We start from the raw sequence: 19857 nt of genomic DNA on the forward strand, positions 1-19857 counted from the left end.
CACCCCCCGCCGCCACTCTACGTCTTCTATCTCTCTACAATCTCACATAACTTCGACACACACTCCGATCAAATCTACTGTCGCGGATTTAACGCTCGCGTGCTAGAATTCATCGCGAAGAACTAGGACGCGCCTAGTCTCAGTCTTCGTGATAACCCATCGTCGACACTTATTATCTGAACAGAAACGCTCAAACGGTACGCGCGCTCTAATACCATCGACAACGAACAACTCTACGAAAACGAGTACGACCGTTTGAAAAGCAAATCGCTCTTCTTTCTTAAATCTGCTATATATTATAAATAGGGTGAACACAAAAATATGAAATGTCCGTCTGTAGATTGGTACTTTTCAGCCATTATTAAATAATATATACATTCATAGCTCCAATGTTAATTTGAATTAGAATTGTTCTTTGCAATATATAAACTTTCTCCTATTAGAAATTTAACAATGTCTCGCAAATCTCAAATAAATATATACAATATAAAAATTCTGACTTAAATCAAATCAGGTAAATGATCGAGAAATCGGAAACGTTTGAAGTAGAATAAAGTTAAAAGGAAATAAGTAAAAAGGGAAGGAGCTAGTCGGATTAAAGCCGACAATTATGGGCCACAAATTGGCCCACGGCCCGTGTTTCTTCTTCCTCTTTGTATTACATTGCTATTCGTCGCGAGTCGGTGGTACTCGAAATGGATATATGGTATAAGGTAATAAGAAAGGGAAGAAAGTAAAGGGAAGGGCCGGTGGGCCGAAGGCGTACTCGCGCTTGCTGACTTATACTCGAGCTGTTCCACGGCATATGCGAGTCGCGTGGGTGGACGATTCCACGTGAGTATGCGCGTGCGTGCGTGTGTGTGCCACCTCCACCATCTCCACCTTCTTCTCCTCCTCCTCCTCCTCTTCTTCTATAGCGGAGAGGAGGCATATGGTCAGCAGGTGAGAGCTCCGCTTTGTGTATTCCAAGTGTATAAAGTAGCCCAGTTCGAGTGGCCGATGTTACACTCGGACATAACTCACGGTAGAATGGTAGAGAGAGATAGAGATAGAGATAGAGAGAGATAGAGAGAGAGAGAGAGAGAGAAAAGGGTTGGGAGTCGGCTTCTCCTGAAATGCTAACGATCCCTTCGAGCAGAAGCAGCATCAGGAGGAGGCGGCAGTGATGGTGGCTGCCTTGGCGAGACGGGACGAAACGGGACGGTACGGGACGGGACGGAACGGAACGGAACAGTGCGGGATGCCGCGGGACGGAACGGGACGTGGAGGGTGAACCGGTGGTTAAGCCACGCGGAATGTTCTGGATACCGTGCGAGAACGTGGTATCGTGTACATGAGTGCGTGCGTGCATGCGTGCATGCCCACTTGCGCACACGTGCACTCAGTACTACCTCACGAACATCGTAAGAGAGAAAGAGAAAATCAGGATTAGAGGGTGGAGTATGTAAAAACGAATCGTGATTGTTCGTTAAAACGGAAACTTTTGATTTCGAAGTAAGGGGGAAAGAAAAAAAAAAGAAAAAAAAGGGTAAGAAAAAAGAAAAAGCGAATAAAAAAGATGAGAGAGAGAAAAGGGTTGGAGTTGTTCGGGGGGTGAGATTGCTAGGTGAGAGATGGCCTTTAGGAAATACACTGGGTGTCGCTTGATATATTTTTCCATTATTAAGGACATTAAGCCGACGGCCCGCGGCCAGGCGACTCTTTCCGTTTTCTTATTTTTCTACTTCCTCTTTTCATTTCTCTTCGCGGACCTTGCCTTCCTCCTCTTCTTCTTCTTTTCCAGCTCCTCCTCCTCCTTATTCTACTTCCATCTCCTTTTTTCACCGCAGCGACGACTATAAATCAGAAAAAAAGATTCAAACCAGCAGTATGGTCGGAACGTCGGGACGCAATTTTCCGTCTGCCAAGAGATAAAAATTTGATTAATGGATACGTTGCTCGGTAATTCGAGAATGGCGAAAATTCTTCTTTTAAGCCTTTTCTTTCTTTACAACGACTAGACCAAGAAATTTCGAGATTCATGAAGGAACTGTTCGTTGATGAACCGCTAAATGACAGCAACGATTGTTCTATGCGATTGTCTATGATATGATTAAGAAACGTTCTACTATGAGACATATTAAAACACACATGGTTCAATATGTGTAATTCTTTGAATGAATCGTTTTGGATACATCCTTCCAAGTTAGTTATATTCTTGTAACTATAAAAATACAGTAATATTACAACTCCCTTAAAATATTATAGATTATAATGTCTCTCCTGGAAACTTACGATCTAATTTATTTCGCTAAGAAAAAAAAAATAAATTTAGTAAAGCTTGGTTGTCGTACAAACTTCGATAAGATGAAACAAATTACACGGACACAATACCGATTGTTCTGGTATTCTAGTGTCGTGAAACGAGACCAATTTCATTCAAATCGGCGAATAACACAACTACCCTACCAGCTATGTCCAGGTTTGGAATGAAAGTGGGTATACCGAGTCGAAAGATGGGGGTGGAGGAGATAGAAGAAAAAGCTGAGGAAAAAGACGAGAAGTAAAATCGGCTGACAGTCTCTCCTTCTCTCACGGGGATTAAAAGTCACAGGGATGCCCAGTGTCGATCGTAGGCAGTCAAGCATCGGCCGTTACCTTGAATGCTAAGGAAAGGGTTGAAACTCGGAGAAACTTGAGAACCCCCGGTGACAATTTCAATTCTCTCTATCTTTTTTTTTTTTTTTTCTTCTTTCTTTCTTTCTATCTTTCTTTTTCTCTTGATACTCTCTTTCACCTTTTCTCGATCCTCCACGTTGCACTCATAAGAAGAAGAAGAAGAAGAAGGGTGCCGTGAGATTCTTAAAACTTCTCACGAGATTTTTCGATTTTAATTACAGTTTTAACATATTTTAATAAAATCCTCTGGCGTCTTCCCATACCATTTCGTTCTACCGCCCATCGTTATTCTGATTCTCTCTCTCTCTCTCTCTCTCTTTTTCTCTCTTTCTCTTTTCTTCGCTTTAATTCCGTTCAAGTTTCAAGCTGTTTCTCTCACTCTCTTTCTCTCTCTTTCTCTCTCTTTTTTCCCCTTTTTTTCTTTCGGTTAACAGGCACAAAATTCAAAGCAACTTTTATTCTGGACTGTATTCTGTCGGTGTACATAACGTTAACCCTTTCGTTCGTTCACCCACACCCACACTCGCTGATGGAGCAACACCTGTTCTTCCAGGACGTGGCCGAAACCGAACGTTCTTCTTTCTCACGGTTTCGGTCCTTCCAACAGTTTCGTTCTCCTACGCGCCGTGAAGGAAAGAATGCTAAAGAACTTTAGTGTAGTTAAATACGCGTACTCTTTCAATTATCTTAACATTTTCTTTCAATAAGTGTAGAATATATACAATCTATTGGAAATTATTATTTGCGTCGAGTAGAGAATATTTCCTTTCTGAGTAATATAATCACAATATGCAATATTATAAACATATAATATTAAACATAAATTAAGATATTTTCATAAAACGTTAGTGTTACGCAATTTTTACTGCGATAACAGAACGATTCGATATCGTACGACAGAATGAAAAACAGAATCTACGCGATGACCTCCGACTTCGATGCCGGTGCCGGCGGCATTGAACTTCCGCCGCCACGTAAGTAAAATTCCTATTAAAGTTCCCAATAACGAGAAATATTATATATATATATATATAATTATAATCTGAAAAGCTCATTAACTCTTTCTCTCTCCTTCTCTTTCACTTTCTCGTCGTAGTATACTCAAACTATTGAAAGACTCTTCGTTTAAGGGATCAGAATTGACATGTATTCAAGTAAGCTTTCGAAGCTCTTTATAATCCTTGACAGTAAATATAGAAATATTAACATACCATAGAAACGGTAAACGACTAGTCATCGGATCGAGCGAATCAACGAATCATGCATGCTATTATAATATATTATTTATGTTCATAGAAATGATATTATTTTGAATGAAAATAAATTAATGAAAAATGCACAAGTGAAAATATTGAGGACTATGATAAACAATTATTATTATCATCATCACGCAAATATCTCACATACTTATTTATAATAAATTGCGAGTTAGGGCCGATTTACCATTCTCCGTTGCTCGACAAAAAGTACAGCGTACCAACTAACCCCGGCAGTTCTTCTCGCAGATCTTCATGCACAAGAGCGCGATGCAGATGCACGCGAGGGAGCTGGGTGCTGGCGCACTGACGGCAAGACCCGGGGGTGGCGTCGCGGGAGGCCTCGCGGGTCTCAGCGTCGGTGTTGGCGTTGGCGTCGGACCCGGGGGCATGATCACCGGTAACGAGGTCAAACCACACCAGTGCCAGCAATGTCTCAAGTCCTTCTCGAGCAATCATCAGCTCGTGCAGCATATCAGGGTTCATACCGGCGAGAAGCCCTATAAGTGCAGCTATTGTGACCGCAGGTTCAAACAACTGAGCCATGTACAACAACATACGAGGCTACACACGGGTAAGCTTTCTTTTTTTATTTATTTATTTCCTACCTTATAGCGCTTATACTCGCGCCATTTTTTATTCTCCTTTTTACGGGTTCGAATCCCTTCTTTACGAATATCTATCCAATACTATCAAAAATTCTTATCTTCTTACGACCTCTTTAAAGTCAACTGCACATTGGTTTTTGTTTTCTTTTCCTTTATCTATTTTACTAATTGTGCCGTAACTTTAGTGATCTAACGGTAACTATTAAATCCAACGTGGCTTGTACGTTGATTATAATAGTTTTTATTGAAATATTTTAAGTCATAGGAATATATTTTAATATTGATTGAAATAGATTTTCAAACAACGAATTGTTGTTTTGATAATAGCCTTAATAAAAAAAAATCTCTCCTGAAGCAATCTCGTTAGAAGCTAGTTAAGATCGCCGATGTATCGATCATTTTAAAGGATTCGCAATAATGGTATAAGAAGGAGAAAAACTGATAGCGGAGCGGTAACCGATTGCTCGCGCCGAGATAGAAAGAATTTCATTAAGGGATGAGCGTAGTCAGTTGGAAGGTATTAGCCTTGGAGCGAACGTTCATTGCCGTATATACGAATCGACCCTTGGAAAAATTTCCCCGATCTCAGCAGTTAAGATTTGCTTTAGTACTAAAGAGTAAAAAAAAAAAGAAAAAAACGAAGTCTTCGTTGGCATGTTAACTATTTAATCGGGACTCTTTTCAAAATAACGGCGAAAAAACGAGTTAGAAAACCACATCTAATCGTAATGTCTAAGAAATCATTCGAGATTTCACTACAGTATTGTTAACATTTATTAAAACTGATAAATTTTCGATATCATAATTAAGTTACTTGTTATTAAATTTCATTTTTAAATCTAACCTTTAAGTACATATTCAATTTGATTAATTAATTTCATTATAAAAAAAACATTCGAATACATTACTAAATGTGTACACTAGATTTAAGAAAATTAAAACAGTTACTTTTGTGAGAAAGAAATATAAAAGTAAGAACGCGCTCGGTTCTTTGTCGTAGTATGCATACATGTGATGGGAACACGCTCGTACGAAGGCTTTGCTCGAAAGTTCGTCTTTCTTGGCCGTAGCTCAGGATAAAAGAAGGGCTCGCATTGATTTTAGCCCACCGCCCAACCCAACCGCCCACTTCTCGACGTAGACCTTCTTTTTCGCGACCACCCATGGCCAAATAACTACTGCTCAGCCACCCCTTACATTAATAACCACCCTGACTACGTATCTCCGCCCTCCCGCACCACCTCAGATATACTCGGTGCTCAAAACGGACCGCGTACAATAACGTATACGCGAGAACGTTATTGCCGCATATGCGACTTTGACTTTTCACCTTTTCATTGATGAAACGTCACAGTCTTTTGCTTGCATACATTCGCCCACACATTTTCAAAATAGGAACAATATGTAACAATATGTAAATAATGTATTTGTTAACAGTCCTATCACAGTTTCAACGATCTATATGTGTATATAAACTTATTCTATTTTATTTTTAATATTATTACAAGATAAAAATTCTATACATAGATTGATTTAATCTCGGCAAGGTTAAATTTTTTTATTTTTTTTTGTTAGTATATAAAAATAGTAAAAATTTACGTTGGAAATTTTCTGTGTGACTATCGGTACTTGAAGTCAACGGTTTTATGAATATTTTTTATACAATTATAAATAGCAATTCAAATATATTTTTGTATGTACTTGGTTTTTTATTACTTAACAGTTTAATATTTGTGGTAAAATAAATGCTCGAATTGATTAAAGAGAAATATAGTACTATTATTTGAATTATAATATTCAAAAAAATATATATAAGAGAAACGCTTTTATTCACCGTATGATAATTAATATCTATTTTATATAGTTACAAAATTTATTTTTTATAAATATTATATATTTATGTTTATAAAAAAGATTAATTTTTATCTATGAGATTTAAACTAAATGTTCACGTATGTGTGATAGAGGCTTTGAAGACATAAATCGTAACCAAATTTCAATGAACATTAGTTTAATCCATTTAGAGCCTACCGATAAAGTTGTATATTAGTAAAAAATATCGAGCCAAGTTGATGTAATTCGATAAGATTTAAGAATAAAGATTTTGTAAACAATGATAATTATGAAATTCAAAAAGAAACATATTGATAAAATATAAAGGGAGAATATATTAATGATAAATGTATTATAATATATTTGTTGAAAATTCGATTAATTATGCGTGCTTAATATTCGAAAGGAAAAATAGTTTTAATTTGTAACATTATTCATGATTATTTGTAAAATTTCCATTAACGACATATCGTTATACATGTGTATATATATGGATGATGCACCATAAGGGTTAATTTGGATGGATTCATTTTGCAAAGATATGGAATAACTTTGGAATGATAAAACATAAAACGAAGGAAAAAATGAATAAAAAAATGATCGGAAGAAAAGATCAATGAGAATATCTTAGGTCCGATCGAACACAGCTTCCCTCTTTAATATCTCCCTGTGTCATCCGGAATATCTGTCGGCACGGATTCAAAAATTGGCGGGTGGTTCGTGCCTCGTTACCCACCAACCACCATTTTCCCGACAGCTCGAATTCCGACAAACGGCTGCTTGCAAACCGCGCATACCGCTTTCCTTCCGATATAGTCCCGATACGGCATTTACGCGGCGTATTGATCTCTCGTTTCGACGAGATTCTGGCGTGGTGCTATTGGTCGATCGAATTCAAAAAACGGCGGGAATTTACTGCTCCGCTGCGACCGACTGCTGTTTCTCTCTCTCATTCTCTCTCGGCAGTTATCCTCTATCCCCGGGCCTTCGTGTTTATATATATTTATATATATATACATATATATATATATATACATTTATATATATATATAGATATAATATATATAGATATAATATATATAGATATAGATATAGATATATACATAAACTTATATCTATATATATGGCACATATATAATTCATTAACCGAAATTTAACAGAATGCGTGTGAGAAGTGAAACGGGAAGGGGGTGTTGCAGAAGAGGGAGGAAGTTTTGGAAGAGAAGGGGTTGGTCGTGCAAGCAAGAGGGGAGGAAGGAACGAAGAGAATAGAAGGAATGGCGAATATAATATCGAGTGTCGACGATATCGATACCCGGTCAATAGCTGCAGACTAGACAAATACGAACAGAGGGTATAGAGGGAGAGAGAAAGAGAAAGAGAGAGCGAGAGAGAGAGAACATCTTCTGAAGCATCCCCTCCTGGCGACCGTGCGAGGGTGACTGCGCTTCGGCAACCAATGGGAAAGCTGATAGCCCCACCGAACTCGGATCACGCAAAAAAGCGCGGGAATTTTTCGATCGGCCGATCGTTCAATAATGGAAGCGAAGTTACGCGTGTCGCCACTGTCGAATGAGCGCGTGCGCGCGCGCGTTTTCATTCGTTCCTCGTTCATACGGTAGAACGTTGCACACATATATATGCACTCACGTAGTTTGTAAATGTGAATATTCTATAGCTATAGTGTGGCCAGCGTTAAACACAGTTACATCTACTAGGGTTGCTACTGCCTGACAAAGATTATCCCTTCGGCAACAAGCAAAACTCAATTTCGACAGGAAAATCTAATGATCGCTCTATTCCACGCTCACGATCGAACGCATGCTTCTAATCAGTTTTCGAGTAGCTTAACTCGATAAAAAGATCGACCAAAATTCATCTAAATAGCGTCGATGTGATTTAGAAAAGATGAAAATCGGAAAATACATTTGATATTTGTTCTTTTTTATCGTTATATGACTTTTAAAACTATAGTATACGATCGATCGAACTTGTCCTGTTCTTCATGCTCTTTTAAGAATAGAATACGCGGATTCACTTTTCCATATCTATATTTTCTCGATCGTATATCCCATTAAAGATTTAATCTTAGATACTTATAAATTCCAAATTTACATCCGCTTCGTATTAAAGAGCAATCGAAGTTCATTTCTGTTCATCGATAATTTGCAGCTATCATCGGAGGGCTTCACGGCGACACAAAACACACCCCTTTTTCGATTGTCAAGCTGTCGGTTAAAGTATCGTTTGAAAAAAGTATCACGTACTAGCGACGAAATTGACCGGACAATTTTAAAGCCCACTTAATGCCGCGAAAAATTACCGTTTCGCCTGTGCATGAATAAAAATTAAGGTTCTTTCGCGAACGGGGGTTCTTCTCTTTCTCTATCTTTCTCTTTATCTATCTATCTATCTATCTATCTATCTGTCTATCTATCTCTTTCTCTCTCTCTCCCTTTCCACTCTAGCAAACGACTCGCTCTCTCATAACAAGTCTGCATATTTGTATTTACGAGGTGCTGCTGTAAAGCAAAGCAAAAAGGACGAACGATCTAGAATTCAGACATCGAATTTCTCCTTTTTGAACCCCTTCATTCGTTCCATCTCTCTTTCTCTTCTTTCCTCTCTATATCTCTCTCTCTCTCTCTCTCTTTCAAATCTTACCATCAACCAACAGCGAAAACGACTCAACCTTCTCTGTGACGAGCCGTCACCCTCGCGAGCCTCCTTTTTCTCTCTACCTCGCACTTTTAATTCGCTAATTTTGCCCGTTTAAGAATTCATGCGACGGAATGCTTCACCAGACGTCTCGAGAAAAATCAAAGCAACGAAAACGTTCCTTCCTTTTCTTTCTTTATCTCTTTCTCTCTCTCTCTCTCTCTCTCTTCTACTCGTGAACTCGACAAAGTCAACGCAAAAGAAAGAGCAACAACGGCCTCTACCTTTTTCAAGAATCCGATGAAAGATTAAGAAAAGACGGTAATCGCGAGCAAGGAATTTTCCTCTTATATTCTTTCTTTATATAATATTTTATCTCTCTCTCTCTCTCTCTCTCTCTCTCTCAGTCTTTCTCTATCTTTTTCTCTCTCGTTCTTTTTCTCTTTTGAAGATGTTCGATCGCCCCTCGCATTGCTTTAATCCAATTCAAAATTCCTGACTGATTAGAATTTATCATTTTCGATATACGAGATGGTTCGTCGATGATAGAATGAAGATAGAAGGATGAAGAAGTAATTAAGCGATACATCGTCTGTGAAGAGTAAATATTTAGTTCGATAATATTAGTTCTAACGTTTACTCTTACTGGCCAAACATTAATCCAATTTCCGAATTTGCGTCGAATTCCGACGGGTGCGTTTGTACATAATCTATAGGGAATCAGTAGACGTAGCGTGCTTTGCTGCCACCAGCTTTTGGACGTTTCATTTATTTTTTATTTTTCATTTTTTTTTTTTACTTTCTTTTTATTATTTCACGTCTTTTATATTTTTTAATCGATCGAAAAAAGGGTTGACGTTTCATATTTCTTTTTCTTTTTTTATTTTTTATTCATCATCGAATAGGGCCAAAAAAAAAAAAGAATTGATCATAGATTAAAGTAGTTCGAGCCAATCATCGAGTTAATTAATGCATCGTTTATTTGAAAAGCAATAAGAGGAAAAGAAATTAGAGAGATCGTCCAACATGGTCTTATAACGAAAAGAAAAAAAAAAAAAAAAAAGAAGAAGAAAATTAACGTAGTCATGGCGCATATGCATAGGCGAGGACTATCAACGGGTCTATTCTAATTTCGGCCTAGCAACCCTTCCGCGGCTCTACATTTTTTCCATGAGGGTTAATTTGAATAGAGCTACGGTAGTATATTCGTTTTCTATAGCATGCTTAGACGAAGGGTGGGGACGGTAAGGGGACGTTAACGTCGATAATACGCCTACGTTTTTTTAACCAGCTCTCTTTCTTAAACCCCCACCCCATCCCACCCCCACACTCTTTATTCATTCTCATCTTTATCTTTTCTTTTCTTTTTTTTTTTCCCTTATCGAAACGAATCGTAGTCTCTACTCGTAAAAAATGATTTTCTTTCTATTGCTCTTCTTCATCGGCCGTTTTCATTACGGAAACAATTCTATGAGCAGTTGTATCAAGCTGACAGTCGCCACGTCAGCATTTTTTAAGGTCACCTCCGAGTAATCGCACGCCATTGTCACTGTACGCGCACTAAAAGATTGCGTGCGTATTGTGATAAGAAATCTCTGATGCACAATGTTTACTTGATTCGTCTTTGCATTGATAGTACCGCCGAGAGAGTGTATCAATAAATTCTTCCAAAGTTCTCTTCCGATGTCGATTGATTTATCTTTTTTTTTATGAAACTTTTTATCCACGAGATGAAAGCTTCCTCCTGTTGTAAGCAAGAGAACATTTGTAAATAATCGTATTGTTCATATCTCGATAATTGTTTTTCTTTTATAAAAGAAAAAAAAAACAACATTTTCTATACGTTTCATTTTATCGTAGAATAAAGTTATGGCAAAATCATTTTTTAATTTAATGCTTACGTAGGAAATATTTTCTCACGCTTATTATCTTACTGGTCCGTTTAACACCTTTCCATTGGTATTAATGATCGATGAAACCAATTACGAGATGATACAAGATGGACCATGGAATGCATATTATGAGCTATTCTAACGCTTTCATTTACTTCTTTTTCGACCTTTCTTCTTTTTTCTTTTTTTTCGTTCTCTCTTTCTCTGTCTTTCTCGCTTTCTCTCTGCACGGTTAATTAAAATTTAATGGATCCTGCATACCCGGGCAAATCACGTGACCGAAACGGACGCCTTGTAATATAACTATGAAGGAAGTCGAGATAATCCGAAACTAAATTCCGCATACTTCCGATACTCTTACTTTACTAAAATAATAGGTATTTTAAAATAAAGCTTAATAAGTGTATTATTTCATTTTTATTTTTTTCCCGAAATAGCAAAGAGACGATAATATTTCTAGAGGAATTTCTTCCATTTAAAATGTACGGATCTACGCCTTTTTCTAAATGTTTTTCAACGAACGACGATAACTTTTTCCGTATCTCGCAAATCCAGAGTGTGTTTTCAGATTGTTGCTATGAGATTTACATTTTTCCAACGGCTATCTTATCGTTCCTGTTACTGATATAGAATAGTTCAAGATGCAGTTAGAAGTAATAAATGTGCATACATATATAAATGTTCATGTATATATACATGAACATATCTATATTCTTATATCGTTAACAAAAAAAGCAAGGTCGATTTACTTTTCGATCGAGTATTCGAAGACGATAAACTCATGTAACTTTCGTTATGTTGATATCGAACTAATTAGAAATTTTATTATTGGTAAAAACATATATGTATGTCAGATATACAATGTATACGTCATTGAAACGATTACGTGGATCTTTCTTTAAAATACTTAAAGAGGATGCCTACGTTTTAGTCTCAAAAATCGACAGAAGACTTACCCTCGCATTACTGACTTACTTTCGTAACCCTTTTCTCGAAGGAAAATGTCGCATCCTCCTCACCCTCCACCTCTTCTTCCTCCTCTCCCTCTTTTGTCTAACCAGAAGAAAAATCTTTATAACCTTAAATGTGATTGTCGTAGAAAAGTCAATTAGTTTTTTCTTTTTACTTTCTTCACATATATACACACATACGTACACGTTTATCTACCAAGTTGCTTAGGAAAATTCATTCTACACTCGTTAACATTAAATATTCATTAATTCGAATAAAGTAGAAAGTAAAAAAAAGAAAATATCTGATCTTCATCGATTAAACACAACTTTGCAAACTTTATAAAGAATAACCTTATAACCTAAGCAACGCGTACAAATTATATGCTTTTGACGCATATTCCTAAGTCTATTATTTATATCACATTTATATAATGGACGATATAACACAAACGAACGTAGATAAAAACTTCAACATTTCGTATATTAGTATATCATGTTTATGAACACGTATGATCATTATAAAAGTATTCGCCAATGAGTTTGATTAGTTATAGCAATATCGATGTTATAAAGTTCTTTCAAAGAAATTGTAAGAAACTGTTGCGTTTATAAAACGTCTGCGAAACATAGCGAAGCGTACCGGTTTACTCAAAAGTAGATTAACTTTCTAATCCTTATAAACGAAAGGGATTTTTTTCAAGAAAATAAGGTACTATCTTCGATGCGCGTCGTCGAATCACGTTTTAGTAAGGTTGAGCAGCACGGAACCGGTCAGTAGGTTAAGGATACTTAATACTCCTTAGCCTCGAATGCAATAATTTCGCCTCGACAAATGCCACGACTTGGCGAACGCCGATAAACGTATTTTTTTTGTATAAATAGGCGAGCATACATGTATAAGCATAAATATACACACATTCGAGAGAGTGGGATCACGCTTATAAACGGTTATTAGTACATTATAGCGGGAGCGTTAAATCCGCTACGAATCAACGGCGCGTATCCGTCGCATTTGCAATTACACCGCGTTTCTTATTACGCGTTACTATTGACATACACGCACACGGAAAATCATTGAACGTATCAGGGTGTGTCAAAGAAGAAGAAAAAGAAGAATTCAAAGTTAGATTGTATAGTGTTCGTTTATCGATATATTTTCGATTCAATTGAAATGCAAAGAAAATGGTAGAAAAATAATGGTAAATATATAAAGAGATTAAAAAACAAAACAAAAAAATAGTAAAAGTAATTCGACGAAATTTACGGTTAAAATAATGAAAAAACAAACTAACTTATGTTAAACTTGTAATTAAAAGATAATACATAAAGAGGAGAAATAAAGAGAAGGAATAAAAAATAAAAATAAAAATTTAACTTTATATACTAAAAAGAGAGAAAAATGAAAAATTCCATTTATTTCTCGAGAACGTGGAAAGTTTTTTTGATTCGTCAGGGTCGATATCGATGATACGGGTTTATTTCTCGTCCTTATCATTAACATCGAGCTATGTCGAATCTCAGGCGGGAAGGTTGGATGAGAAGATTTACGCGGGGGCCATTTTCTAACGGATCGAGCATAGTATAGTCGGAGTTGCCGGAGGCGGTGCGGTACACCACTCCGCGCGGGGTCAAGAATATTGGGTACGGTCGACCGTAAAATAAGATATAGATTTCCATCTAGTAAACTTTCTACGTGCGGCATGTGTGGGAGGCAAGGAGGCAAAGAGGCAAAGAGATGACGCCATACGGCATACGGCCGTACCTACAAGAAAACGAGTCGGGCGTGCATCTCGCGTTGGAAACTTCGTTCGCGTTGTTTTTTTTGTTTTTGTTAGTGTGTAAGAGAAAGAGGTTCGCGTTACGCTCTACCTCCGTGTATGCACATATATATGTATATATATATTTATATACTAGCCTAAACTCGCGTATATACATACACCTTTTCAAACTCTCCAGCTGCGTATGAGGAAACGCATGCACGGCAAACAACTAATCGCGTAATTATCTGTATAGTTAGGAACACACTACCGGAAAAATAATTACACGCATTCAAATCGCCGCATCGAAGAAGCGTTACGCGATTATTTTTAAAATATCGACGATCTTTTTAACCGACTTGATTAATATACGAGCACACACACACATTTTAATTAAGAAATACATTTTTCTTTTCAAATTTATATCCGAATATATACCGTCTGTGATTCGATGAAAACCTATAGGAAAAACAAAAAAAGTCTAAGGCGAATAATTTTATACATTTTTTATCGTGTAGATCACTGGGAATAAAATAATTTCTTGTTTAAATGAAATATTTTATCTCAATAATGATATCTTCTTTCTCATTTATCTGATAATTAACACATTTTTTCAAATCTCTATTACTGAATATACAAAAGATATTACATTACGTTAATAAATAGTTAATAAATCTCTGCTTATCTAAGGAACCGTAAGAAAAAAAACTTTCGAAATTGCGAAATGTATCACCGCGTATGATTTATATGAAGACATTACAATATCTTTTTTGCGACAACGTAAAAAAGAACTTCAAATGGTCGGTTCTTAAAAGAAGATATCAGGTCGTTCAACTAACAGCGACTATGCTGTTAACGCGTACACTAGAGTTTTCCCTTCCTCTCTTTGGCTTCTTCGAGAGAATCTTTTCGAACAAATGGCTCGCGATGAAAAATCGTAAAGACGCGAGGAGGGCCATCAGAACTTCGACCGGATCCACTCGACGTTTCAGGCCGAACGTTCGTTCTGAGACATTAATTTTTACCCCTTTTCCTCGGCCTCTCTCTCTTTCTCTCTCTCTCTCTCTCTCTCTCTCTCTCTCTCTTTTCTCTAGAGCCCCTGGTCTATCGCCATCGAGTCGAGCGAGGCTCTGCCTAATGACCCAAACGTTGTCGTCTTCTTCGCTTCTCCGAGACGAAGTGAAAGAGAAAAAGAGATAGAAGAGATAGATAGAAAGAGAGAGAGAGAGAGAGAGAGAGAGAGAGAGAGATGAAAAAAAAAAGATCTCGACGAAATGCCCGTTAAGTGGCGAGAAGCGTCGTTGAGAAAAGGGTTGAAGATCTTGTTCTGCATCCAGAAACGATCGTTACCGCTCGGACGGATGCTCGGTAAGAAGAAGAAGAAGAAGAAGAAGAAAAAGGAAAAGCAGAAAATACGGGAAAAAGCCGCGTATACTCTTTCCACTATCCTTATATAATTTATCCTTTAGTTCTTTTTTATTTTTCTTTATTTTCCTTCCTTATCCTTTATCTATTCAACTTTTTCTATTTCAGAATTCATTGTCTATCACTTTCCCGTTTGCTTACTCGCAGACAAATTCGACTCATCCCTCACTATCTCAAGTTTTACATTTCCTTTTCTTCTTCTTCTTTTTTCTTTTCCCCCCCNCCCCCCCCAAGAGGACGTGGTATATTACAACAATAGTTCTCATCAGGTGAATCAAGAATAAATTATGCTACGGTTTAATTTGTATCGTTGAAAATTAGTTACGTTCTTCTAATACGAAATAACAATGATTGTGAAGATTTGTTTGACACATCCTCGAAATATTTCGCTGAATGAAAGAAGATATCGATTTAATAGAGTTCGTTAATTAATAAGAAAGAGAAAGGGGACTGGGGGCGGGGCGGGGGGGGCAGGGGGAGATTGAAAAAAGAATATAGAATGATCAAAAATGAAGATCGATGATTTCAAAGGAGAAAATAAAATATACACGAGGAAAAAGGTATATAGTAAGGTTTTATGAGAGTTAAAGGATCGATAACCCCTGCCGTTTCGGAAGGAGAGGGCATCGGTCGAAAAAAAAAAGAAACGAGAAATAAAGTAGAAAAAAAGAAAAAAAATGTGCAGAGAAGAAGACGATACAAAGAGTTTCGAACGAGGCAGGTGAAACGGCTCATTCGGTGGGTGAACGTGCGATAGAAAGAGAGGTCGCCATATGCCCGAATAATGTTCCACCCGCGCAACTCGACCAACCGGCCAAAAAAGAGAAGTTCGTTGGCATCATCGTCATCATCACAGAGGAAAACGTTCGAAAATATCCTATCTCATCTAGCACAAGACACATTTGGCTAATATGATTAATCATATCTATCTGAAAATACTTAATACATTTTATATCCGTGGAAAAATTAAAACGTCTATTTAAAATTGACATCAACTACTTCCTGAGTAAACGTTCAAATTTAACAAATAAAATAATGGAAAGTATTTAACGGCTATAAAAGATTTTTTAAGGGATATATATATAAAAAAGAAAAAAATAGCAATAAGAAGGTTTTAATATTTGAATATTACAAAAAAATAACGGTGTTCCATTGTAACTCAATGACAATGACTACGAAAGCGTAGGTTTGGAAAGAGGCTGTACTTGGGCGATTTCAACTAGACTACCGATGATGACTGTACACTACGTATGCGGGGGGGAATACACACTTGAACGTACATACATACGCACACACCCGCAAATTTTCGCACGTACGTACATGCGGCACATTCGCCAGGGGGTAGAAATCATTAAAGGGGCGTGGCATAGCCGTGGTTGCCCGGATGACGGTCACGTGAACCAAGATGGCCGCCACTGCCGAGAGTGCTCCCCTCTTTGCAACAGTCATTTGTTATCGGCCATTTTATTTTAATGATTTCCATGCATGCGTGAAACGCTTCGCTACATCGCTTGGGAAAGGGATGCATTCTCTCGCACCCTCTCACTCTCTCTCTCTCTCTCTCTCTCTCTCTCTCTCTCACTCTCATACTCTTTCTCTATTTCTCTCTCTCTCTCTCTCTCTCTCTCCTCCCTCCACGCATCTCTATCTTTCTCTCACGTTCTCGCTCTACATGCGCTTGGTATCGCGTTCTCCTAGCGCAATGCACACACTATATTGCATCGAACGTAGCGCTAACGCCGATTTCATGGTAATTTCGTACCCTGTAAATTTCAGTTGCATCCACGATAATGCATTCTGTTCTTTCGATAAATTTAATCGAATATTGGGATAATGATTTGTATGAAATTACTTCGTGACCATGCTTTTGGTAAAGTCATTGCGTTTGCGAGAGAATCATTGTTATAAATTTCAGGAGGAGGAATCTATTCGATGAACCCGGAACCCGTTTTTTTCTTCTTCCTCCTCCAATTGTTCACGAACCACTAGAAAGTTGTCAAAGGATATAGAATATTATTATATTCGATGCATTTGGAGAGATTTCAAAGATTCAGGAAAATGTTAAAAATAAGACGCATGATCGCAATGTAATAATAAGCATAAACGCGCCATTGCGACGCATCGATCGAAGTTATTGAACTGCAGCAACGTATATTTGATTAATAATAGCTACCACGGGAATAATAATCATCAAAACACAATGATTCAATTGGTCGGACGGTTTTCGCTTTACCAATCCGAAAATAATTAATATAACGGGGTAGAAACGCATGAAGTACCCCGTATATTATCGACCGTATTGGTTCCCAAAATTGCATTCTTTTTAAAACTTTAACAGCGTTCAACGAATTACTAAATCGTTGAACGTATCGTAGAACTAAACGAAGAAATCTGAAATCTTTTTATATTTTATTCACTCGATTGTTATATCTCTTTTTCTCTTCATTTATCTATCTATCTATCTATCTTCTATTCCCATAGCACTCCCCCAATTGCATCAATAATTTTGGACTTTGTAAGAAAATTAATAGAACCTGTCAAATTACTGTCTTACTTTTAAGCTAAATTTAAAGTTAAATTGCTCTTAAACTCCGGGTTTAGCAAGACCGCGGATAAGTGCGCTTTAATTAGCTTCGAACTAGATGCTATATCACCTTCTGAAAATACTTTTCCATCGAAGCCCAAGGTTAACGTAATCTACTCTTCGTACCTCTTCTTCCTCCTCTACCTCAACTATTCAATTTTTCCATCGATGATGTACGTAACGTAATCGTATCGGATGGAATCCATTCAATCCAGCGTTTTAAAATACATAGGTCCTTGCAATTTTTTATAAAGTATAAACTTCCACGTGCGATCAAATTTTCAAACTGATATAAATATTATATTTTAACGTTTAAATGTTAATGAACGATTGCACAGTTCATAAGGACGTTTGTAAAAAAACGAACTACGTTTTCCACGAAATTTACCCTTCAGCATCGTTCGTTCGAAATTAGTAGACGCGATCGGCTTTCGATTATTTACTTATTCATTCGTTCGATCGTTTGTGTTTCGCTTTCTCTCTCTCTCTCTCTCTCTCTCTCTTTCGCGAGGAATAGTTAATAAAACAATACAAATAGCAAGAAAATGTACAAACAGAAAGTTTATACAATAAGTATATAGTCTCGTCACTCTACATACATTATTTCGGAATGATGAAAAGGGTAAATAGATAAACTATAGGTTAAATGAATTTCAACCCTTATAGAATCTAATCATTATCTGTCGTAACTTACAGAGAAAAGAAAGTATAAAGAATTATTAAAATCGCACACAAAGAAAATAAAAACAAATATTTTTTTCTGAAACATATCTTTTGCGTTTTGTTAATTGGCATTAGATTTTGCCAGACTTATGCTCACTTCTGCTTTCATCATTTGAACATTTGAATAGTTTCACGAGTCTCATAGAGTCATCAGAGATGACAGAAGAAGAGGAGGGAGGAGAGGAGAGTAAGCGGGGCGGGGCACAGTTGGTAGAAAGAGAGTAAAAGAGGAAGAGAGAGAAAATGAAACGAACGTAAAGAGGCAAAGGGTGTGCTGGGTGTTCATATATATATATATATATATATATATATACTTATAACGAAAACCGTCAGTATGTATGACGCAGGTGCATGTGAGCGCATTCAGTTTAATGATTTTCAGTCGGTATTTCAATGACGGTGGGTCGATAGTGGGTGGCCAAACGGCAGACTGGGAAACGCACAGTGAGAGCGAAAGAGATACAATGTACAGGGGTTTCAAGTTGGGGCCGATCAGCCTAACGCGCACCCGCGCACAATTTTATATACGTATGTATATATCCATGTGTGGTCTCGTCGTCGACTGGTTGGATGAACGAACGAAATAACGTGAAACAGATCGAGAAAAAATGACGAGAGAATCGTGAGTTATCAAAACGGATAGGATTAAAAAAAAAAAAGAAAAAAAATATACATATATATAGAGAGAGAGAGAGAGAGAAAGCAATTGAAATTTATCCTTTCCCGTTTGTAAATACAAAAAAACAAACTAGTTTTCCAAAATCTCCTAACTAATTATCACGAATACTAGTTTGATAAATAGTGATGAAAAATGATCGTCCATTAAAAGTACAACTATATCCAGTCATTTTATTAGCAGGCTAGTCCAAGTCTAAAACTAGGGAACAATAATCAAATAAAAGTAGGATAGTAAGAGAGAGAAAGAAAGAGGCTAACGAAGTAAGCAAGAAAGCAAGAAAGACAAAGAGAGAGAGAGAGAGAGAAAGGGACGATGTAAATTTTCTAGCGGTGCGTTCATTTGTTCGTTGAACGAAATGCGAATGCATTATACATGGATTGCAGGGGACATTAATTTTCTGGCGTGGACGTGTAGTGGGCCGTGGAGGGCCGCTCGGTGGGTGAGCGTGTGTGAAGGCAGAGGGGGTGGTTGTTTCCACGGACGAAGTGGGGAGTCGAGCGAAGCGAACGAAGGAAAGAGATGGTGATGGAGTAGGAGGTAGAGGAGGACGGGGCAAGGGGGTGGCGAGTGGGGAGAGTGCATGGAAGAACGAACGGTGGAGGGTGGCGAATCCAGCCTGTTTCCTCTACTCACACGTCCAACCACGTGCCAGCTTTTCGTGCTTTCTATCTACTTTTTGCAATCCCGGTGATTTTGACGAGTGGTCGGAGAGGTTGACGAGAGAAAAAAAGTGGCTAAATTTTCTTCTATCACGGGGGGAGAAAGAAAAAAAAAAAAAAAAAAAAAAAAAAAAACTCGATTTTAGTTTAACTCTAGTGACGATTATTTTCA

The 19857-nt window shown here is 37.4% G+C and overlaps 1 protein-coding gene across 3 annotated transcripts in view; it reads left to right on the top strand.

The window, feature by feature from the left end:
* The window catches only part of LOC106784134 (zinc finger protein 853-like), an 84777-nt gene that overhangs the window by 27682 nt on the left and 37238 nt on the right, over positions 1-19857 (top strand). For 2 of the 3 annotated variants that reach the window (XM_014743295.1, XM_014743296.1), the window contains exon 3: positions 4164-4488. In XM_014743295.1, coding sequence (XP_014598781.1) covers positions 4164-4488 — 325 coding nt within the window. Of the gene's footprint in view, positions 1-4151; positions 4489-19857 lie in introns of all 3 variants that reach the window. The other variant, XM_014743294.1, reaches the window with a different exon arrangement.

The sequence above is a fragment of the Polistes canadensis genome, unplaced genomic scaffold (genome assembly GCF_001313835.1).
Source record: "Polistes canadensis isolate GaletaPanama2010 unplaced genomic scaffold, ASM131383v1 scaffold_31, whole genome shotgun sequence".
Lineage (NCBI taxonomy): Eukaryota > Metazoa > Arthropoda > Insecta > Hymenoptera > Vespidae > Polistes > Polistes canadensis.